General features: G+C 47.3%; 1 protein-coding gene and 1 long non-coding RNA gene across 5 annotated transcripts in view; one reads left to right on the plus strand and one right to left on the minus strand.

Annotated features, from left to right (window-relative positions):
- Nucleotides 1-24,144, minus strand: part of LOC120384438 — a 134,916-nt gene that overhangs the window by 103,806 nt on the left and 6,966 nt on the right. For all 4 annotated transcript variants that reach the window (XR_005588884.1, XR_005588881.1, XR_005588882.1 and 1 more), the window contains one exon: nucleotides 19,954-20,088. This is a non-coding gene — a long non-coding RNA (uncharacterized LOC120384438). The remainder of the gene's footprint in view (nucleotides 1-19,953; nucleotides 20,089-24,144) is intronic.
- The window catches only part of JPH3 (junctophilin 3), a 118,862-nt gene that overhangs the window by 76,161 nt on the left and 18,557 nt on the right, over nucleotides 1-24,144 (plus strand). Inside the window, exon 3 of the mRNA XM_039503138.1 lies at nucleotides 15,386-15,510. Coding sequence (XP_039359072.1) covers nucleotides 15,386-15,510 — 125 coding nt within the window. The remainder of the gene's footprint in view (nucleotides 1-15,385; nucleotides 15,511-24,144) is intronic.

Raw genomic sequence — 24,144 nt, forward strand, 5'->3', positions numbered from 1 at the left:
TTTTCATTTTTTGGTGCTTGTAGGTTGGATGCATTTAAGGTCAGATTCTGCTCTCACGTACACTGGTGTTAATACAGAGTAACCCCACTGAAGTCAGTGGGGTAAGCATTTGTCTATATGGGACCACTGACCAGAATGTCTATTTCAGAGCAGATCCCTATGTGGAAACTTAGAGAATAAGTGTGTTCCCATGGAGAGTTATTCTGTAATAGCTATTGCACTTTAGGTTTACACTCTACCTTAATCCAGAATAGCTTCTCCATATAGACGAGCTCTAATAGTTAGATTGTCCTCTCAGCCCTGGTCTACACTAAGCTCGGGGGTCGAACTAGGGTACGCGAATTTTCAGCTGTGAATACGTAATGCTGAAATTCCTATAGTTTTAGTTCTACTTACCAGACGCCGCGCGGCGCTCGCTCTCTCTCTCCTCCAAAGACAACCTCGCCAACTCCTCTGCCGCGGTGGAGAGTTGGAGTTCGAAAACGCCGCTCGACTCGTATTCGAACGATCGATCGATAGTCAGATAGTTCTACGAAGCAGTCGAATCGAAGCGCCGACCGTCCCCGTGTATAAAAGTATACCTCAGTTACATTAATGTAAATCTGGAGGAACCCACTGAAGTCAATGGAGTAGGAGTTGGGTTCTGCTCTCAGCGTACACCAGTATAAATCCAGACTAACTCCAGAGAAGTTAGATATTTCCTCCCCATCTTCCCCCTTTCATTGTTTATTTTCAAGAGATAACTGCAGGAAAACTGGCTTTGGGTTTGGATCCTACAAGCTTCTCTGCACCTGTTACTTCTTCCCTCCTGGAGGCATTGCTGCTATCCCATGGCAACAAACTGTGATATCCGACAGATTATTATGACTTCAAAAGGGAAGGCGGATGTCTAGTGAAAGGGGAGTGGCTTACTGACTGAGGCATGGAATAGTGGCCTGCACATAGGACTGGAATCAGGAATCTTGTCTAAATTGTCTCAAGATTGTCAGTTTCTCAAAAAAGGGATTGTATCTTCCTTTATGTTATGGACAGCACTAAGCACACAGTCAGGGCTTAATAAATAACACTAACAACCCTGGCTCTTGCAATGAGTCGCTTCTGTAGCCTTGGATAACTCATTTCACGGGTCTGGGTCAATTTTTCCACCTGTAAAATGGTATTTCCCTACCTCACAGGGACATCAAGAGTTCATCAATATTTGAAATCACACTGACAATGAAAAGCCCTATATAAATGCCAAGTTTTAAGCAACAGGATCAGATGAGCTTGAAGGAACAAAACTATTTCCATGGACAAGCCAATAGAGAAGGACGCAAAATTCAGACCTAGGCCATGATCTGAACTTCCCCAAAGTTTGGGAGTGTTTAGTTCCTAGGAGTTAGACATGGAGCTGATCCCTGATGTTCCTGCAGTTAAGGAATTCAGGAGATCTGCTTTCTATTCCCAGCCACTGGCCTCTTATGTTGTCTTGGACAAGTCACGTCCCTGTTGGTGACTCAGTTCCCCCATCTGTAAAATTTGGATAATCATAGTGACCATCTTTTGGAAAGCACTTTGACACCTAGGGGCTAAAAGCTCTGTATCAGATCTAAGTGTTATTTGTGTCTGACAGTCACTCAGGAGCTACACCATAGAAAAATCTGCATAATCAATTACCAATAATGAACCAACAGCAGGAGAATACACCACTCCCACACCCCTGCTACAAAATGGCACCTTCACTGATACATTAGCAGAGCTCTTCTGGTTTGGAGCACAGGTTTACACAGCTAGAACCTCTTGGATATGGATTTTTCCCCACAGTTCCCACTAGTTTGCCCAGAGAGTTGATAAATGTGGTAGAGCTTCTATCCAAGCGTTCCATACACAAAGGGTTTATGGCTGTTTCTACCCCTTTGTGTAGCTAGCACACTTAAAACTAGCACTGATCTTAAAATATGGAATCCAGCCATGTGCTAGGCTTATTTTTTGGTATTTCCAAGGGAAAGATATAAATATTAAAAGCCCTGGAAATGCAGCTTCTTAAATTTCCTTAAAAACATTTCTTACAGTTTGTATCTAAATGAATATTCCTGTTTTTTTTTAAAAGAATTAAAAAAAAAGCACCGAAGAGCCAGGGAATGGAGAAAGAAGATATTCTCCTCCCCTAGGAAGATAAAAATGCATTTAAAAAAAACCCATCCTGATTACATATTGACCTAATAGATTAAATGAATCCAGTGGAGCCAGCCCTGGCCCCTTAGGAAAACTTGAGACAGTTCCTCATCTTCCATGATGAAGCCACTTGTTCCTTAACTGCTTAATTGCTGGTGAATATTGCGGGTCTGAACAAGCAGGAGACTCTGGCACGCTACTGAAATGCCAGTTACACTCTAAGCCAGACAGAATGCATCGATCATATTACTTAATGTCCCAGGTACATGCTGGCAGAGTGCACCTGCCATATCAGCGGATGGGCTCGCTGTACTGTAAATGCACCAGCCTCAGTTCTTGGTCGGTCACATTCACTTCTTGCATCTTTGTCTCAAGCTTTAATTAAACCAGCAGCTTTTCATGGCTGGGACTGTCTTTGTACAGCACCTCACACAATGATCCTGGCTGGGTATCACACCTCTTAAATAATAGATACAGTTTTAAACTTGGGTGCTTAACTTTAAGAACCCAAAATCACATGTAGGCACCTAATAAAGGTGGCTTGATTTCAGAGATGCTGGAAATTGGAATTACGGGGCTTTGGCACCTATAAAAATTCAGCCACTTTTCTTATGTACTTACATATAGAGTTAGGTGCCTAACTTTAAGCACCCAAATTTGCATATTTTGGCCCATAACAATAAGGAATCTAGGCTTTTTCTCTGTAAACAATGAGACTGTTAAGATTCTTCTGAAAAAGTGATTCTGTTGCGAGTAATGACTCAGGTACATTTTTTTTATTTAATCATTTAATTCAACTGAGCACAGCAGCGTTGGATGGAGCCACAAAGCCTTTGCTACAGAATCTGATACTTCAATACGCTACACAGCAAGAGACCAATGAGGGAGCTCCCCAACACTGCAGGTGCTTTGCGCTCTCTTATGGGGAATTAATCTTAAATACCTGTTGCCAAGCAGGGGCTTGGTCTCAGCTTACTAAGCCCTGAACAGTGAGATCAACGCTGAATCAGAGCTAAGCAAACGGAAGATGGTGGGGGGGAAGCGAAGTATAAAGATGATGGAGTCGCTCAGGTTCTCTATGCCCCTATGTCTCAGTGACAACTGGCAAAGAGTTCACTGTTCTGTACCAGCTGTGTCTGTCTGTCTTGACAGATTCACCACACCTAACACACTGCTGTCATAGTATTTATCTATCAAGGGTGGCATGCAAGGCATCCAAATGGAAGTTTACATCATACTGGTCATCATAAGCATTGCAAGATGTATATACAATGGGTGTGTAAGGAGTTGTGTACCCATTAAAAATCTGTTCAGCCACCACTGACATACAGGTTTTCTGCCAGACAAAGTGTGTTTATTCGCCAACCCTGCCTAAAGTGAATTAAGCATTATAAAGCCAACACAATGTGAAAGTCATCAGGAAAAACATGTGGACCAGTAGGGTTGCCAACTTTCTAACGGCACAAAACCGAACACCCTTTCTCTGCCCCCAGCACCCGCCCCTCTCCAAGGCCCCATTCCTGCCCCACCCCTTCTCTGAGGTTCTGCCCTCACTCCCTCCAGCCCCCACTTCCTCTGTCGCTCACTCTCCCCCACCCTCACTCACTTTCACCAGGCTGGGGAAGAGGATTGGGGTGCGGGGGAGTGCGGGCTCTGGGGTGGGGCTGGGGATGAGGGGTTTGGGATGAATGAGGGGACTCTGGGCTTGGGGCAAGGGGTTTGGAGTGCAGGAGTGGGCTCAGGGCTGCAGCAGGAGGTTGAGGTGCGGGCGGGTGCAGGCTCCAGCTGGGGGTGTGGGCTCTGGGGTGGGGCTGGGGATGAGGGGTTTGGAGTACAGGAGGGGGCTCCAGGCCGGGTCAGAGGGATTTGGAGTGCAGGAGGCAGCTCAGGGCTGGGACAGGGGGTTGGAGTGTGGGAGAGGGTGTGGGGTGCGGACTCCAGGAAGGAGTTTGGGTGCGGATGGCGGTGCGGGGTCTGGGAGGGAGTTAGGCTGGGGCAGGGGGTTCGGGGTATGGGCTCTGGGAGGGAGTTAGGGTGTGGGAGAGGATTCTGACCTGGGGCAGAAGGTTCAGGGGGCAGGCTCTGGCGGGTGCTTACCTCAGGCAGTTCCTGGTTGGTGGTGCAGCAGGGCTAAGGCAGGCTCCCTGCCTGCCCTGGCTCCGCGCTGCTCCTGGAAGCGGCCGTCATGTCCAGCGCCTAGGCGGAGGCGCAGCGAGGCGGCTCGGCACGGTGCCTAGACACTGGGGGCGGGGGCAGCACATGGAGCTTCCCTGATCACCCCTGCGCCTAGGGGCCAGGCATGCTGTCTGCATCTGGGGAGCTGCGCAGAGCCAGGACAGACAGGGAGCCTGCCTTAGCCCCGCTGCACTGCCAGCAACTTTTAATGGGCCGGTCAGCCGTGCTGACCAGAGCCGCCAGGGACCCTTTTCGACTGGGCGTTCCAGTCGAAAACCGGATGCCTAGCAACCAGACATCGGGGACATCCTGTCTTTGGTGGACAAAGCAATGAGAAGCAAGAAGACATTTTAGCAGCCATTTACTGAGGAAACCTCTTACAGGGGGTGTGGTGTTCATGAAATAACCAGGAACATGGTTAGGACTGAAAACCAGTAAGGCCTCTAGACTTAGGATTGCGCTTTGGATGTGTAACCAGTTCTGCTTCCAGTGTTCTTACTCACTGCCCATTTGAATCTCTGTCCTTTGCTAATAAACTTCTTGTTTTCATTATAAATGCATCTCACTGCTGTGGTAGTAAGCAGAGTGCGTCTCCTCAGTTGGATACAACATGCTGGTGTACATACCGTTCTCTTGGGAATAACAAACCTGACAGAGTCCAATAACAGGGCTGGGTAGTATAAGGGGAACTCCACCAGAGAGGTCCTTTGGGGCCATCTGCCTGTCCCAAGTCAGGGTAAAGGAGGAGGGTTGGGCGTGGGGCTAACAACTCCACCCCGTAAAAAAATCAGCTTGCTACAGAAACGCCAACAATAGAGATAACAGAGGCTTTTAGCCTGGAAAAAGAAGGGTCTTCAACTCGAAGATGCATGACGCTGGGTGGTGAAAGCCGCGAGGAAGCCACTAAGCCGATCACCCTGGTTGCAGCCAGGAGGATTCCCTTCGGCACAGGGACTGTGAGGACCATGTAGTCAGTCAAAAAAGACGCAGGTTGCAGCAGAGATGAGGAGCAACAACCTGACCCTACTAGGCATTAGCGAGCATTAATAGCTGCCTCAGAAGGATTCTCCAGATCCGCTGGCCAGACACCATCAGTAACATCCACCTCTTGGAGAGGACCCGTCAACTCCCAGCAGAGGAGGAAATTAGAAGGAGAAGGTGGGGCTGGATAGGACATACACTACGCAAGCAGCCAACCAACATCACCAGACAGGCACTGCGGTGGAACCCCCCCAAGGCGGAAAAGAAAGGCCCAAGAAATAAAAATACCTGACCTTCAGGTTGATAGCAAAAAAATGGGCTATACCTGGAACCAGCTAGAGCGAATGGCCCAGGATAGAAGACTCTGGAGATCTGTGGTTGGCGGCCCATACCCCGGTTGGGGTGACGGGCATGAATGAATGAATGATGAATGATGTAGTATAAGGGGACACTTCTGAGGAGTGTGGGGACTGGGGTGTTAACCTGGAAGGCAAAGCAGGGACTGGCAGAGCCCCGAGGAGAGTGCTTGAGTGGCTGACGGGCTGGCAACGTCAAAGAGCTGCCAGCCAGCTACCTGAGAAAGTCTCCCTCACACTGGAGAGTAACAAGGGTGACTTCCAGTCCTAGATGCTCCGAGAAAGCACCACATCCTCATTGACGTCAATGGGGATTTAGCTATTGACTCCACAGGGAGCAGGAGTGGTCTGTAGAGGCACCTAAAATCTTTGAGAATCTGGGCCTTAAGGCCTGGTCCTGCAGCTGTGGTGAACACCAGGAATCAGCAAGGTACAGAGGATTGTGTGAAAGTCAGAGGTGGGGGTTGGGACCTTAAAGAGTCTATCCCCTCTTTACTCTTTGGCAGGTTCTATACTGATCTCAGTACATGGTGAGAGTATTTACTGCAGGAGTATTCACACAGCACTGACTCCAAATATATGTGATCAATAAAGCTCAGAGTCTTGGACCTTGTTTGCAGGCCTCAGTGCCTTTATGGAGGAGCTGTCTGATAACACCCATGTGTACTTTTGCTTTGGGTTTGCTTGGGCTCACCTTAGGGTTAAGGAAAAATAAAAATGTTTGTTTGCCTGGGAGGTGCAGAATCACATGAGAAGCGTGGCCCTTTAATTCTATGTGATTTTGCAAATCAGTGTTTCACCCAATGCAAAATATTTGACCAAATGGCTTTTTCCCCTCATATCAAAAGTGTGAAAAATACATCTCGCCTACTGCCAGGGCCGGCTCCAGGCACCAGCAGAGCAAGCACGTTCCTGAGGCGGCACATGCTAAGGGGCGGCATTCCGTCCATTCTTGGGGCGGCACAGTCCAGGCAGCTTTTTTTTTTTTTTTTGCGCTTCGGCAGTTTGGGCAGCAGCAGTCTGAGTGGTTTGTTTGTTTTTGCTTGGGGCTGCAAAAATGGTAGAGCCGGCCCTGCCTCCTGCTTTTAGCGAAGAGCCAACTCATTTGAACACAGATCCGTTTTTGCTCAGATAATGTGTTACCTTTGAAAAAAATTTGGAGACAGGTCTATTTTCCATTTGGTAACAAAATGCAAAGAAGCCAGAGAGCTTCTTTGCATGTAAGTCTTTGCATGTAAGTCTTTTGCATGCTTACAATTTTCCCTCCCCAAATTCTGCCTTTGCCCTTCAATTCAAACCAAGTCAAAACTGATCTAAAAACATTCAAGTCTTGCCTGGTTTAGATTTTGCTTAGTTTCCTCCTAAAACCATGAATTGCCCCAGATCTGCTATAAAATCAGCCTAGGCTTGCAGAGGCCCTAATCCTTTCACACAAAGCCAGGGCCGAGTTTCAGATATATAAACAATATCTTGAATGGCTCTTTCCCCAAAGAAAGCCCTGACTGACCTGTTGGCATTCCTGAAAACCAGACTCTTCCTTTCAAATTAGTTTATTCCATCTTCTTATAGCTTAGACAGAGCAGATAAGCTTGGCGTTACAGTCCATTCTTAGTTAGTATCCCTTCCCCCTCGTTAGCGTTGGCCAAATCGCAACAGATCTGAAAAGAGCTACCAAAATCTGTTTGGTTGGTATTTTCCCCCCTGCCAGTTCTGCCTTCCAATTTGACAAGTTGCCCAGTAATCAGGGATAAGGTTTCAGGGAGGAAGGAGATGGAGAGGGAAGAAGAATCAGAACCAGCCCCAAATTTGGCTCCCCTGTCTGCCTCAACCAAACTAGAGCTATCACTCCACCCAATTGTGAGCGTTCAGATGCGGGATGACCTTGACCTCCAACCCCAGCTGCCCTTGCCAGCTCTGCCCCAGCAAACATCCGTACTACAGACTAATGGCCTGATACTCTACAATTAGCTTTGATATTTGGAGCCATTACTACAGTGTATCTTATTTTTTGGCAAGTTAATATTATAGTAGCACCTTGGGGGCCCAACAGAAGTCAGACTTGGCACTGTCTGAAAACCTACTAAGAGACAGACCCTGTCCAGAAGAACTTCGGGACTGAGCAGGAAGAAGAGGCCGCAAGTTGGGATAACAAATGGAGGAGGAAGAGCAATGGGAGCCAGCCCTCATTGGAACACGTGGTCACATAACTTAGCTATGTGCTTGATCAGCAGCTTTCTGATCAGAGTTAAAGATATGAATAAACAGGAGCTATTCATGGTTAGGAATTTCTATATTTTCATCTCTGTCCATTTATATGACCTTTTCTGCCCCCCCCCCCACCTCCCTTTCTTTCTCACTCAGCTACCCCATCCCACACTTAGATCTGTCCCCAATCTTTTATTTTTAAACACAATTCCCTGCATACCTGATACCAGCAGCTCCAGCCCAACACAGAAGCTGCTGTTAGAGTTAAGCTTATACCAAAGGGAAAGATTAAACCTTATTTTTACAGTGGTTTCTAGGAGGTTACAGGGTGGCAGTACAGCTATTCCAGAGCACATTCCAAAGTCGATGCAGTCTTGTAACTCAGTGAGTCCCATTCACAAAACAGCTGAACACGACGCTGAAACTGCCGCTTTGCTGTTCAGCTGGGGACCATGTGTTCTTTGTAATATATACAGAGCTCATCTTTTTACACACAGCTAGCCCCAGGTTACTTAAAGTTAGACTCAGCCACATGAGGCAGGAGAAGAGCAATTAAAATGTGTGTGTGTGTGTGTGTGTGTGTGTGTGTGATGTAGGAGGACCTGCTTTACAAGGAAATAAAAATCAAGCAATTAACTGGGGAATTAAGATCTAGTGCACGCAATAGACAGCATTCATATATAAAGGAGACAGCTGTTAAATATAGTGCCTGAGAAACTCACGCTAGCACTAACTGGATTACTTGCACTGATTTGGGTATACTTATGTATTTTATTATGCAATGTATGGATCATCATAATTCTACTTCTCGCTTCAATGCTGCCTTCCTTCCAAGCATCTTAGAGCTCATTACAAACAATTAAGCCCACCCACGCCTCTGCGCAGCAGTGTGCATTGTATCCGCTTTGCGGGAATTGGGTATATTTTATAATGGAGATCACTTAATTAATATAATTTATTTTTACTTTACCTGGGCCAAATCCCAAAAGCGGCTGAGCAACCACAGCTGCCTCAGGCCCGCCCCTGATGCCCACACTCAAGGTATGATCCAAAGCTCATTGTACTCAATGGGCAAACTCCTATTGACTTTGGTGGGTCTTGTATCCAACCCTCATGGCCAGACATTCCCATCCTCTTCCATGAAGAGAGGGAAGCCTGAGCATGTGGATCTCTGAAGGGGGAGTGGTGTACAGAAGAGGGGAGTGCTGCCCTTCTTCCCATAGGGGGTTCTGCAGTGGTCCAGCCCAGTGGGTGAGAGGGGTGTAAGGGGGACCAGGCTGTGCTGCATTCTCCCACCCAAATCCTCAGGGCAAAGCAGTGCAGGTTACCACAGAGGGGCCAGGTCTTCAGCCCAGGCTGAGCCCCTGGACCTGCGATTTCCCTGATAGAGGGGAATCCCGCAGTGACATAATGCTGGTGTAGCTGGTTCTATGCCACCCATTCTCCATCCCCTCTTCTATGAAGGGGGTGTTGTGGGGCATGTCAGGGGAATAGCTGGAGCACACTGTGCACTTGGGATCCTGGCTGGTGGCAGTCTTGAGCGGGCTTTCCAGCTGGCGTTAGAGCATCCCAATGTATGTCTACAGTTAGACACCTGTGGCTGGCCCGTGCCAGCTGACTCAAGCTCCTGAGACTTGAGCTAAGGGGCTGGTTAATTACAGTGTAGACATTCAGGCTCAGGCTGCAGCCCTCCCACCTTGCAGGGTCCTAGAGCCCGGGCTGCATCCTGAGTGTTTACACGGCAATTAAATGCCCACAGCCCAAGCCTAAGCCAGCTGGCATGGGCCAGTTGCAGGTTTTTAATTGCAGTGTAGATGTGCCCTCAGTGTCCACTTTGACTGGCACTGATTTGGTCTGTAGGGTCAAGGGAGCAGAAATGTACCATATTGCCACCTCTGCACCCCAACCCAGGTGCACCAAGCAGAACCCCAAGTCTGCAGTCCTCCATGAGTCTTCCCTGCCATTCTGTGGGGTCCCCTTGGAGTGAATGGGAGTTCCCGAGAGCTCTGACATCAATGGGCATCATGCAGCACTGGTCCAAGACTGCATTCCCTGGCAGCAGCTAACTGCAGACACAATGTAATGTTATTTAAACCTACTGTTCTGCCTGGGTGTGTGCTTGAAAACAATATAGGTGTGATTGCGAAGAATGAATGGAAGCAAGACCAAGGCCCAAATTAGGTCCTCACAGGCGCTCGATCCCACCTTTAATTTACTGCTTTGTAAAACTACCCTCTCCTAATTTAGACAATTATGAAGGGCACAACAGCAGGACAAGAGGAGAGGCCTTTTGGGGGGGTTTAAATCTCAAAAGATTCAGGGGACAAACAATAAAGCAGCATGTGCTCTGAAAACATCTGTAAGTAAAGTGCAACAGTTCTCTCAAGAGATGCAACAGAGCCGCAAACTGTATATTGACAATTATGTGTGGCAGGTGGGCAGGCATTCTACAAACCTTAGTCCTCACCTCTAAGAAGAGTTAGAAGAGAGGCGAGTATATATATATATATATATATATATATATATATATAAAGAACATCAACACTCTGGACAAATATAATGGAACGAACAAGTGCCCTCCTAAACTTCCTGGCTGAATCATTTTCCTTTGGTAGCATCACATCTGCCCTACAATGTCTTTGAGGGAATGGCCATGTCTTCAGACTTGTGTGAACAGTGGCTAGCTCACAGTTGGTGCTATAGAACTAATAATGATTTAATAAATAAATATGATTAATAAATAGCAGCTAAGGTTTTAGGGCATCAGGAAAACTATTGCATCTTGGACTGAAAACCAACCTCCAGTTGTCAGTGCAACTATGGGCATTATATCCCAAGGCTGGCCACGCACCATCAGCCCTCAGTGCGATATGAGAATCGGCTATGAGGCCGATCCTCAGCCAACGTGAATTGAAACAGATCCTTTGTGGAAGTGTATGAATTTGGATCAGCTGATGATCCAGCCCTATGTATGCTATAGGTCTGTTACTTATATGGTAGCTCTTTTGCGCCGGGACCAATATGTACATAGGTTATGAGTACAGTGCCTAGCACAACAGGGTCCTGATCATGGAATCGAGTCAGTACTGTAATAATAAAAGTGAAAACGATTAATTTCACTTACCATCAAAGACTGGTCCCTAGTCCTTATTTTCTCACATAATAGTGTAGTTGATATATTTATATGTCGTTCCAAAGGGATCCCAAATGTAAACCACCCGATAGGCACACTGTACACTTCATCTACCACTGCCATGAGTGCAGGGGACTGGGCTAGATGACCTCTTGAGTTCCCTTCCAGTCCTACAATTCTAGGAGACTCTTGAGGTACGTCTACACTGATAAAAAAAAATCCATGGCACTGAGTCTCAGAGCCCAAGTTAGCTGACTTGGGCTTGCAGGGCTCAGGCTGCGAGACTATTAAATTGCAGTGTAGACATCCAGGCTTGGCCTGGCACCTGGGGTCTGAGACCCCTCTGAGGGGGAGAGTCTCAGAGCCCAGGCTCCAGTCTCAACATCTACACAGCAATTTTTAACCCTGCAGCCTAAGCCCAAGTCAGCTGACCTGGGCTCTGTGGCTTGGTGCTGTGGGGTTTTTATCACAATGGAGATGCGCTCTTAGTCTCAGGGGTTTGGTTTACACAAGCCTCTGGCACGTGTCGTACCTTCTCCAGGGAGAGCCTGTGTGGATACTTTTGAGGATGATGTGCTGTGTGTTTTTATTCAAGAGGCGCACCTTGCAATTGGAATGCAAAGTGGAGGTGTTTGGGGTGGTCCTCCAGAAGCTCAGTCCTCACTTCTGGACCAGGACATTATGGAGCACTGGTTCAGTACTGCCACAGACAGAAAAGCACCAAATGAACCACCACCGCCACTTATATCAGACAATGGCACCTCAGCGTTTCCCCACCCAGGCAGCTACCAGAGCTCACCAGTGCCCTGACTATAAGCTAGATATAGAATTTTTATTTGTTGTGAATTTAGCAGCTAATCTTGAGGCTTATATTTTAGCTTTTTAAATTTAAATTTCACAGTTGCAGGAAATTATGGGGCGGTCAGACAATATTTAGTGGCAGTAGACATTGCAATTCAAACAGTTAAAGCCTTATAATGATTAAAACACTACTTGTCAACATCACATGTCAAAATAGACAAAGTAAATATTGAGTCTGATTTAAGGATAAGTTCTCAAGTAGCATTTTTCTTAATTTTCCTGTCACTATCTATTAGTATAGACGGAAATGTTTTTTCTCAGTTTGTGTGTGTACAGCAAAATCACTGTTTAGCAACATTTACTGAGAAAAAGCTAATTCTTCCAAGCCTAGCGATAGGCACGTATGAAATCCCAAAGGGACCCATCCAAATAGGGGGTGATTATATATTTTGCATGTTTTTGAACTCTGAATTTCTCCAGTGGGCTGAACTGGATTCATGCTGAGTTCTAGTTTTCTAGCAGGTGGCTGGGCACGGCCTGGAGACAGCTTCCTTTCTAAAGCCTGGCACCAGCGAAGAAGAAAGCCTGCTCATTGTGCCCTGCAGTTTCTGGAGCGAGACCTCCGCTGGCAGGGCCCTGCTGAATTGGGCTGTGTGTGGAGTTAAAAATGGCAATATTGCCAATGTTGAGCTCTGAGACAGACAGGAGCCCAGCATCTGCTGAGCTCTGCACTCTGAGCTCCTCTGGCGCAATTCCTTTGGAAGGGAAAGCAGAACGTTGGTGATCTTTGCACACATTCTGTCTGTGTCATCTTTACTCAGTTGATTGCATTGTTTTTGCCTCCTTGCACCCTGAGGTCAAACTAGCTGATGAAGTCAAACTGTCCGCTGTCTGTTTCATGCACCATCACTAACCGTCACCAAAATCAGACTCATTCTTTGGGTGTCTTGCTTGCTCTCTGGAGAATGTTATAGGAGGCAGAGTGTAAAGTGCTGCACTAGTCAAAGCAAGTGTTTTAATCATTCTTCCAAAGGCCAAGAACGTTTGTTTTCTTCTACAGCACTTTTAAAAAGGAGTTTATATATTGGAGAAACTGTATGGGAACTGGCCATATGCATATTATCAGAACTACTGCGACTGCAGCGCCTTAAACTGGAGAGAGTTCAGAGAAGAGCGACAAGAATGCCCTGAGGATTGGAGTACATACCTTATACTGATAGATCCAAGGCACTCAAACAAAGAGAAGGTTAATGGGTGCCTTGATCACAATCTATAAGCACCTACACAGGGTACAAAATTGTGACAATGGGCTCTTCCATATAGCAGACAAAAGGTCCAAGAAGATCCAGTGGGTGGAAGTTGAAGCTATACAAATTCAGACTGGAAATAACCGCAAGTTTGTTCCAATGGCTAATTACCCTCACTGTTTACCAAGGGTTATGGTGGATTCTCCATTACAGAGAGTTTTAAAATCAAGACTGGATTTTCTTTTCTTTTTTAAACAATCTATGCACTAGTTCAAACAGGAATTAGCTCAGGGAAGTCCTATGCCTGTCAGACCAGACAACGGTGGTCCCTTCTTGCCTTTTAATTTATGAATCTGTGGAAAATAGCCCTTAAGGAACTGGCCACAGTGATCCCATCCATGCATCAGGAGTTTTTTTTTGGGGGGGGGGGGGAGAGTGGGGGGGGCGCTATAGTGTGTATAGAAGACTAAGCCCCTGGTATCGGGCTGGTCTTGATAATAATCGGGACATCTGGTCTCCCTATATCAGTGTCATATCCACTACTCTCACACTGCCACCTTAAATAACTCTTTAGGAACTAGTCATATCAATTCCATCAGCTGCTACAGCGGAGCCAATTTATATAAACCCGCCACTTGTGAAAGAAACAGAACGTGTCAACAAGTGACAGGTCATTACTGCTTCCTGCAGTTATGCATTGTGCTGATATGATTACACAGTACCCTGTTGTTACAGAATGACTGCAGATGTAGGTGCATAGAATCATAGAATATCAGGGTTGGAAGGGACCTCAGGAGGTCATCTAGTCCAACCCTCTGCTCAAAGCAGGACCAATCCCCAACTAAATCATAATAATGGTACTTTCTAACCTGGACTCAAATAACTGACCACACACAAAAAAACCCTACATTTGTTTTGGGTACACTTAGTACTTCTTTTTTAAACTATATTGTGTAGAATGTATCCTATTGCCATTCTTATTTTCCACGTATAGGAGTTTCTCAGAGCACTGCACTCAGTTCTGGGCACTTGCAGTGAAATAGATTTGGAAAACTTAGAGGGAATTGAGAGATCAGCAACAAAAATGATTGAAGGAGCTGGAGGGACTGATTGGGGTGTGGGGAAGAGTCAGTCTATTGCTAGTGCTCCCTTTACCCTAGTGTCTAGGCACTAGCATTTTGTAAGGGTACATCTATAGCTTGGCTGGGGGGTGTAGGATAATTGTTTACCATTAGTCAAAGGACGCATACATCAAGGACAAGGAGGGATTGCAGAAGGACAAGCAACTCCGAGCAATGGGATGAAATTAAGAAAAATGTAGGCTACTGAGAACACTGCATGAACAATTAGTCAGTAGAAAAGTCCCTCAAGGAAAGGGGCGTTATGTCCAGGACTTGGGACTCTAAAAACATGGATTGATAACGACTTATAAAAAGGTACAGGAGATAGGACTGGTTGAAAACTCATTGTCAACTGTCTTTCGGTGGAGATTTGTGTTTGATGAAATACGTCATTTTGTGAAACTCCGACGAAGCACCATGGTGGAATTTCCAATTGAAACTTTGGCTTTTCCACTACAAGTTTTCAGCTGATAACCTTTTGCTCAAAAGTCAAAGTTTTCCACAGAAAGCACCCGTTTTCTAACTAGTGACTGCAGGGGATAATTCTGCACCAGCTGAGGTGACCCACGAGTTCCGATTCGGAGATTAAGGCGTTTTGGTTGGGTTACTACTCAGAATGCTCATTAGCCAGTTGATTGTCTGTTTCTCAGCCCTTCTGTTTCAGGAGTGGCAAGCACTGAGTGGCTCCTGGAGAGGCTGAGCGTGCCCATCTTTTCCGGGCAAGCTGAAGGCCCTTGTCATAGCCTGGAGTTCCTCAGTACTTCAAAGGACCGAGTTCTTAGGGCACATTTAATACCCACTATTTTCAACTAGACTAATTCCTTTGCTGCGAACAAGTGCCACAGCAAAACCCTGACAAAGGGTTACAGTAGGGGCTGTCTAATGGGGAGAGGTTCCCATTGAAGTGTGGCTTTTGTAGCTCCAAACGGGGCTGATCCGTTTGCCATGTGAGGTCCCTCTTGCAGAAACAGGTTCAAGAACAGTGGACACCAGCAGGGCACTGGACACCGGACACCAGCAGGGCTGATGCCTAGACCAGAAGAAAAGCTCTGTGTTTAGCTAGGTAACTAGTCGAGGTGAGGGTGTGGGGAGAGGGGGGCTCTGAGCTAGGACGGCAGTGATCATTGCTACTGCTGCAGCTCTTCGAATGACGCCTCTTTCCCACTTGAATAACTGAGATACCTAATTAGTCTGTCTCTCATTCGCTTGCAGGACTTCCCACTCGAGGGCTAAAGCAGATGCGGCTGTGACAGCAGCGCAGAAAGCTCAGGAGGAAGCTCGGATTGCCAGGATCACTGCCAAAGAGTTTTCGCCTTCCTTCCAACACAGGGAAAACGGTCAGTCTGTGCTGCCAAACCGGCCGGTCTCCCAGGATGACTTCATTGTGTGTGCGTGCGCATGTGTCGAATGGTACAATGCATAGGGGCATTGTGGGGCTTTTCGGAGGCAGGGCAGCCTGGAGCTACAGGGGGGGGAAGAGAAAGCTTGTCCCCACCCCAATAATCTTCAAGGGCCCCCAAACTAGCCAAAATATATACAAACTTAGTCAGCATTAAGTAGTAGAAGTGACATTGACAAAATACTGACACAGTAACCAAATTTCACTTTTTAAAACTCTCATGTAAGGTTCATGGAAAAGCAAAGCCAAGCCCAAAATAAAAGTAAAGCCAGGCAGGGCTGTATTAGGCCACAAACGTTCCTGAGGCAGATCATTCCCTTCAAGTGTGTGTGCATGTGCACCAGAGAGTAGAAGGGGACAGGTATAAGTGGGGGTAGTTGGGAAGATCTAAGACTAAACTGCATTAATTAACATATGTGAATGGTATTATTCAAAAATTTTAGCAGACTGCACTCTCATTAGAAGGCTGCTACCACCAGTTTTTCTCAAGCTCTTCAATCGGAGGTTACTCATCCATTCTAATCACTTCAGTGTCTGATGTTGGTGACTCATTACGTTGTTGCTAGTCTCCCTGAGTCAGTGCCCCAGTGTGGCATTAAGGGGTTGTGCCATCTTTAGGACAACATGTTCCATTCACTTGTTGTAGTCATCAAAGATCAATGGTTCTTTTCATAAGCATTGGGACGGCTAATTGTTGTATCCTGGCCAAATTCAAATTTGGGTACATATGTTTTCCTAAGTGTTCCTATGTTCTCACATTGTTTCAGTTGGATGTGAGACTCATCTTCACTTCCCATCAGGTATTGTTGCTGCAAGCTGTAGAACAGCTTACCTGTGCCACCCAAGAGGTGGCTGCATTTCACTGGTACTTGACACAATTCTCATCTAGAGAGACAAAGCTGAATTCATCCCTCGTGTGATTCCACTGACTCCATAGAGTTACACTGAGAGTGTCTTTTGCCCACACTAGGTAAAATTTGTGACTCCTTCGGCATGCTTAAGCATGAGCTACACCATACATATGTAAGATATTATCCTTGTCATTATACTAGTAACAATCAACAGCCACAGTCCCTTTCTGCAGGGAAACCGCCCGGATGAGCCCTCCTTGAGATCACGTATTTGGCTACCTTAGATGGCCCCAGAAAGCCCTGCCCATTGTTATTATGCATCAGTCTATTAGATGGACATTACATAAAACATTTCAAAGATTAGTGTATAGTGCAAATCCTTGCATGGCAGGAAGATGGACTAGAGATGACCCCAGAGGACTTTTCCAGCTGAGGATGGAAATACATTCACAGGCATGATGCTTGCTGGTTGAGGGCAGGGTGACAATGGAAATGTTACATAACCCAAGGGTTATATAGACATACCCATTAAGGTGCCCAGATCTGAGATTTCTCCACTGCTTTGGGGCTAAGCATTAGCTTAATGCACTCCTTATGGAAAATTCTATAGAAATTAAGGCCTCTAGAGTAATTTCTATAGAACCCCAATTGAATTTAAAGGGGCACCATCAACTTAAATCACAGTGCTGCCTGAAAATGTTCCCACCTGCTCTTGTTACTGCTAACCTCTCAAATAACTAACCAAAAGAAATTAGAGAGAGAAAATATTTTCTGTATTTTTAATGTGGTCACGCTGTGCATTTGTACATAGGCTGTTTCTTTAGTCACTCTGTCAGTTCCCCCCTGTTATTTCACACAGCAACAAGGGAGACAGAGACATTTTTAAAAGCAGGCAAATGGGGTTGTAAGCCCACAAAAGTTGTCAGGGGTCTTGGATAGTGATTTTTACTACTTTTTAAAATAGATACATTTCAGGTTGGCTGTGTCCCTTTTATAGAGATAATAACCATAGCCAACCCATGTAGAATCATAGAATATCAGGGTTGGCAGGGACCTCAGGAGGTCATCTAGTCCAACCCGCTGCTCAAAGCAGGACCAATCCCCAGACAGATTTTTGTCCCAGATCCCTAAATGGCCCCCTCAAGGATTGAACTCACAACCCTGGGTTTAGTAGGCCAATGCTCAAACCACTGAGCTATCCCTTCCCTTCCCCAAGCAGCTCCAGAGTCCCTTTTCCCCCATGGCCTGAGGTGGCCCTGCAGCATCCCTGCCTCACTTTCCCCACAATGACTTGGCTGTCCAACTAAGACATTAACAAAAATCCACCCCTTCCAGGGTATCCAATTTCAAAAACAAAACACAAACTCTTTGCCCCAGTCTCCAGCAAGGCCCAGCTCCTCTTCCACAGGGGGCTGTTTTCCCTTCTCTAATCCAAGCACTCCTCTGAGCACACTTTGGACTCAGTTTACATCCTGTCCTTTTCATCCTCCCCTCAGCCCCTTGGGGTTTGCACTCTTACAAGCAACCCTTCCCAGGTTTTCCTGCCTGGAGTCCTCCACACACCTCTCTCTGCCTAGCTTGTGCTTGCCTCTGACCCTCTCACCACCATCTGCTCCTCTCTTTAGCCAGCTCGCCACTGCTGGGCTTCCTTTTAAGTCCCACCCTGCCCAGGTGTAGCAGGGCAGGGCTAACTGCACAGGGCTGACTGACGTTAAAGGGGTGGGCCATCTGTTAGACAGGGATATAGTTCTCTACTAAATTCGAATGGAGGATTTAAAAGCCCTATCGTCATTTTCAGAGTTCCCCATAAGGCAGTGGTTCTCAAACTGGGGCGGCCGCTTGTGTAGGGTAAGCTCCCTGGCGGGCCGGGATGGTTTGTTTACCTGCCGGGTCCGCAGGTTCGGCCAATCGCGGCTCCCACTGGCCACGGTTCGCCGTTCCAGGCCAATGGGGGCTGCGGGAAGCAGCGCAGGACAAGGGATTTGCTGGCCGTCGCTTCCTACTCTGGGGGAGGGGAGGGAATCCATGGTTGGAGAGCTGCAGACTGTTTCCAGAATGGCCCAGTTATGAGAACTTAACCCTAGAGGTGTAAGAATTTTTTCCCCTCCAAGTGTTGGCTGGCTGCTCTGAGACTCTACTCCTGGTCTCCTCGCTGTCACTGCTTTTCAAGTTCAAAGGCTTTCTTTTCCTGCTGTCAAGAAACCACCCCTCCTCACCATGGTTTATCTGTCAGATTTACAGCAGTGTGTTTGGCTCAGGCACATTTGTAGTTTGTAGGATGGGGCTGGCATTCGGCATCTGCTCCGCACTTAAGTACAGCAGGCATTGTATCATTCACTCCTCACTGTAGTTCCTTTGTTCCTACTGCATGTGTGTGCATCTGTCTGTCTGTCTTTGCCCTGAAACATTCCTGATCATTTTCCTCTCTATCTTTTCAGGAACCTCTCCCATTACCCTAGGTTTACAAGCTGTCAAGCCAGCATCCTTGACATCTGTACCCCACTCCCTGTATCCATCCTGTACATTCCATGCACTTCCAAATGGCGAGGAGCATGAAATAACCCTCTGGACCTTAATTATGGATGCCAAGCTGCATGTCTGTAATGAGCTCATATGAAGGCCCCTGAATGTGGGAGGTGGGGTTTGAAATGTGGATCTAGATCTGAACTGTCCCAAAAATCAGAATGTGTTTAGTTTTAGTCCATTAGTAAGATGGGTTCTGGATCTTGTCTCCCTTTCTATCCATCAGAGGAGTGAGGTTCTGGATCATCCTTCCAACAGGAGGAGTGGGGGCAAACCACCAAACTAGTTTTAAGATGGAGCTTGACACATTCATGAGTGGGATTAAATAAGAGGGTTGCCTGGGATAGCAGGGCCTTGATTGGAGGACCTAAGAGGTCCCTTCCAGTCCTATGTGCTGGGGTTATGGGCCAGACCCACCCTGACACACACGCACTCATTCCTGCACCCTGAATATTTACCGTGGTGTATTTCCCTTTGCTAGCCAGAGAGGGGCTCGCACTGTGGGCAGAACCGCTTATAACGTAAACAAGAAAACTCAGTAAAGGGACCGTGTCTGTTTTGCAAGCAAATGCGGATCTGTCTGAAATATCCCTCCGGGTTATCACTTCCTTTCAGAGCTGCAATTCGGATATCAGAGACCTGAGCTTTTTAACAGGTCTTCCCACTCCCAGGGGCTTTTTCAACCCTGAGATATTCAGTATCTACATCTCCTATTGCCAAGAGACGGTTCCTTTTTAACATTGCCTCTTGAAAAAAAGACTTTTTAGGTAATACATTTTTTTATTAGTTTCTCGGCAAGGATCTGCTGTTTGATTTGTGCTGGGGTTTTTGTGTGTGTGTGTGTGTGTGTGTGTGTGTGTGTGTGTGTGTGAGAGTTTCCACTTAGAACACATGAAAAAAAAAAAACGCCCCAACCAAGACGTGGCATGAAACCTGGAAGTGCCTGCTGAACAATTCTTGCAGATAAAAGCCAGGACTGTGTACCTTAGTCCGGCTATTTCTCCTACCTGCAGCTCTGTAACCTCCAGGTGTGAACTTGTCAGCATTCACGAGTTGAGTGGAGTCAGGCGTTGGATGGGAGGCCTCAAGAGAAAGCCAGGTGCTGCAGGAGCAGGAGGCGATGTTGGTAGGGTTCCTTGGCCCTGTAATATTGGAAAAATAGTAAAATGGAAGGTCCCTTACAGGAGTGCTCATTAAAGAGCCCACTGCCCTTTTTGAAAGAACAGGGCAGGCAGTGCCCTGGCTTACTTCTAACTTACATCACATTCTACCTCCAGAAAAGTCCCCCTGCACTTCCAGAGGGACCTGGCATTCTACTCCACTTCCTGTCCTCAGCTGTTTGTGTAATGTGTCATGTAACAAAGCCACTGTGAAACAGTTGCCACATTCTACCTCAGAGGTGGATGCATTCCAGTGGTGCAGTGATCCCTCTATTTGCCAAGGGCTTTGGGATCCTTTAGGGCGAAAAGTTCTACAGAAACAGGTGATATTATTTGTTATTGTCTGAACTGAACTTTTAAAATACAAAACAAAATATATCTGTAAAAGGCTTCCCTCCCCTTTCTACAGCTAGCCTGATTTCCTCTTCCTACATTTCCCCTCTTCTTTCCCTTAAAAGTCCAAAATCACTGTCACTTAACCCAACACTAGAGCCGTGCCTTGCTTTTTTCAGGCACCCATAGGAATGTGAGGTCACAGTGTCGTGGTGTGATGTAGGAACAGCTGTGGGGTCAGAATGAAGCAGCTGGCTTGGGGGAAGAGGGGAAATTGCAGCAAAGGTCCCTAGCAGGTGAGTGGATGGGAGACTGGCAGGCTGCAGTTGTCTCATGGGGGTGCTATATAGGGCTGGGGAGGAGAGCTGGCATGGAATAAGACCGTTTCTATGGGAAAGCAAATTGTGGCAATTGTTAGCTGGGTAGGTTGGGTATTGCTGTATTGTGGCAGCATCAAATGAACCAATCAGGACCTTGAAGTGAAGGGTTCTGCACAGGCACATAGGAAAATGGGGGCCCTGCCCCGAAGAGCTTACAGTCCACCGTGGAACGAGATGTGACAAGTGACCATGACAAACAGGAGAAGGGACGGAGGAAAGGGAGATAAGGGTGATGATGAAAATGTCATACAGGTCCATCGGTAGCTGCAGACGCCACAGGAGCAGTGGCTCTGGGAAGTGATTTGAAGGACAGAGCAGCTGGGGGAGGATAGTCAACATTTCAGCAGTGGTGGGAAAGAAGGTGCCAAGAGGCTTGTGGGTGAAGCAGATGAGGGGGTCGGGGAGGCTGGGCAGGGGCAACTCAATGAGCCACAAGAGGAGATAAACAGAGAGGGGCCCAGGACGAGGGCAAGAAACCTGAGCTAGACACGGTGGGAAGAGGAGGAGCCAGTGGAGGGATTCAGGGCAGGGGGGAGACAGTGACATGCTGGGAGATGATCTCAACAGCTGGGTTTTGAATGAACTGGAGGAGGCTATGGGGATGCCAGAGCCAAGGACGAGGCAATAGCCAATACAGGGGATGATCTGGGCATGGATGAAGGGTTTGGTTTAGGTGACAGAGAGGACACAACTGGGGCTGGGGGAAGCCCTAGAATTTGGGATTAAGATGCACCTGGGGGGGGCAAGTTCCCCCCCTTGACAGCCACCCAAGGTTAGCCTCTCACCAGATGTATTGATGTAAAGAGACATGGAAGTGAAGGGGATATTCCCGGGCTGTGAAACCTCCAGAGACAAGGCTGTGAAATGGCACCAACTGCTCACTTCTGCCTCCAGGCATTGGTGCGGGAACCGGGTCCCTCGCTCACCCCTCCCTCTCCCTGAAAGCCCAGCTGCTGCGCACTGCATTGCAGGTGCGGCAGGACACCTGGCCACCTCTCAGGACTGTGAAGTCCCAGCATGTGACTTGATCTAACGCAACTTAACTGCAGTGTCCTCCAGTCAGACACAGGCGCTTGACAGGCGGGCACGCAGCCTGCTACAGCAGCCTAGAACATGCCGTGGCGCTTCCTTGAGACAGGAGGCCGCAGGCTCCTGTCTAGTTAAAGCTCTGTAAAGTATCACAGAATGTTAAACAAATACATCCCTGCAGCCTGCGCAGGAGGGGTGCCCTGTCTCCACCCAACAGCATGCGCCCCCACCCCGGCTGTTTGGTGGTCTCTTCCATCGCCCCATGGCTCTCTCTGCTGTTACTGGAAGTTGTGAGGGACCTGGCTAGTGCTAAGACTCAGACTACGCAGGGCTTTATTATACCTCCCTGATCTAGGCCAGCTATGGCTGAGCTAGTGAACTAGAGGTGAAATGCCCTTTATTATTCTTGTAGGCCAGCATTCAGTCCTCACGGTGGAATTCCTTTCAGTGTAGCTAGCATCCCTCAGGATACTTGATCAGCAACCATTAGGAACTGCGGAGAACATCATTTTATTAAAAAGTGAAAGCAATGCTGGTCAAAGGTGCCAGGCAGACAGCCTTGTATGCATGTCTCATCACAATGGTACCTATACACCTCCTAGATTTATCCTCCCAGCCCCCTTCCATTGAAATCAGGAGCCTAAATATCTTGGAGGATCTAGGCCTAAGTGACTTGCCCAGAGTCACATAGGAAGTATGTGGCAGAGATAGGAAATGAACCCGGGGATTCCAAGTCTCAGTCTGATCCCACTGTATTCCTAGAACAGGTACAGCCCAGACAATGGCAGTACAAGGTTATGCCACACTGCCCCCTTGCCAACCTCCCTTCATCAAGGCCTGGCCTCTCCAGGACCCATAACCGCTCTGCTGAAACTGCAACAACCAAAGGGTTCAGCGTCACCTGACAGGAGGTGGCCATAGCACATTTCAGTGCTTTGCTCATTGGCTTTAGATATCAAGGATGCTTCAAATCCGCTAGCATGTTGAAATCCAGACATGAATGTTGTGTGTTCTCTTCTGCAATTTCACAGTGGTTCTTCCAGGAATACCACATGCTCCACTGCTAATTTTAGCTTATAATAATTGTTGAACATTCTTGGATGCTGCAAGCAGGCAAGATTGTATCACGCTGCTGTCAAGTTTCTTTTAAAGGCAACATCCGTATTTCAGAGAAGAACTGAATGCCTTTACCCCGGGTGGTGGGTTAATATTGACACAAAGTGCATCCATCTGGCATGCTGGCTATTACATAAGGGCTAAAGAGGAGAATACCATACTAAGAAATGAGACCTGTCTTAAACCACTAATCAAGGTACTGAGAAAGAGCAGTGGCTTAACTGAGCTAATAAAAGGGCAGCAGAATTATATTCAATACAGTAAAATGTATATTAAGGACGTCTCTTAAGATGGGAGGTTACTTAATAAGCGTCTCTTGCATAGTTTTTCCATCGGTGGACAATCCTTTAAGGCCATCACTCAACCTGGCAAAGCCTTTCTCACAGGAATAATTCCCGTGGAGTCAATAGGACTACCCACAGAGTAAAAATGTGCAGGGCCAGGTTAAAGATTTATAGGTGCCATAGCACATTTGGGTTTTCTCATGTTCATAGCTGAGCGTGAAGCAGACAGTGAAGGTTTGGGTTGAAGCTAATGCAGAAGAGTGGATATGCAGATTTAAATAACCCATGCTGTTGGCAATGCTTTGCTCTAGCAAGAGATCTGCTGGGGTAATAGGGTTTTGCGCCATTGAAATAGTTTGGAAGGAGTCAGCAGGAAGAGATTGCTGAGTCAATATGCTGTGTAACAGAGTAACACGGGGCACAAAGACCTCTCTGGCTCCAGCTGTATTGCGTACATCATCTAGTAAAGCATTACAGCTCTGGGGACGTGTAACAAGGTCCACACCTGCCTCTCGCAAGCACCCCCTTCTCTGGCCGATAGTGACTGCAATCACAGTTCTTTCGAGCGAGAACCGAGCCTCTGGCTGAGCTGCATTCACTGGGGTACAGTCTCGGGTTTTTTCCCCAGCCCTGGTATGGGGCCATAGCTCTAAGACTTCCTCCCAGAGGCCCTGCCTCGTTCAGTAATCCAGTCGGGGCCCATCTTGGTACCCACAGCCGGTGTCCTTTCAGCAGCCCTCCCTGGGCTCAGTCTGCAACCAGAGCAGCTGGGCCCACCTCAGTGCCCTCAGCTGATCCGGCCAGGTTCTGTGCTCAGTCCCGCAGGCTCAGCCTGCCCGCACTGACCTGTCCACGGGCCTGTTGCTCATTCAGCCAGCCAACAATGCACCTGGTCC

The sequence above is a fragment of the Mauremys reevesii genome, linkage group 16, assembly GCF_016161935.1.
Source record: "Mauremys reevesii isolate NIE-2019 linkage group 16, ASM1616193v1, whole genome shotgun sequence".
NCBI classification, from domain to species: domain Eukaryota; kingdom Metazoa; phylum Chordata; order Testudines; family Geoemydidae; genus Mauremys; species Mauremys reevesii.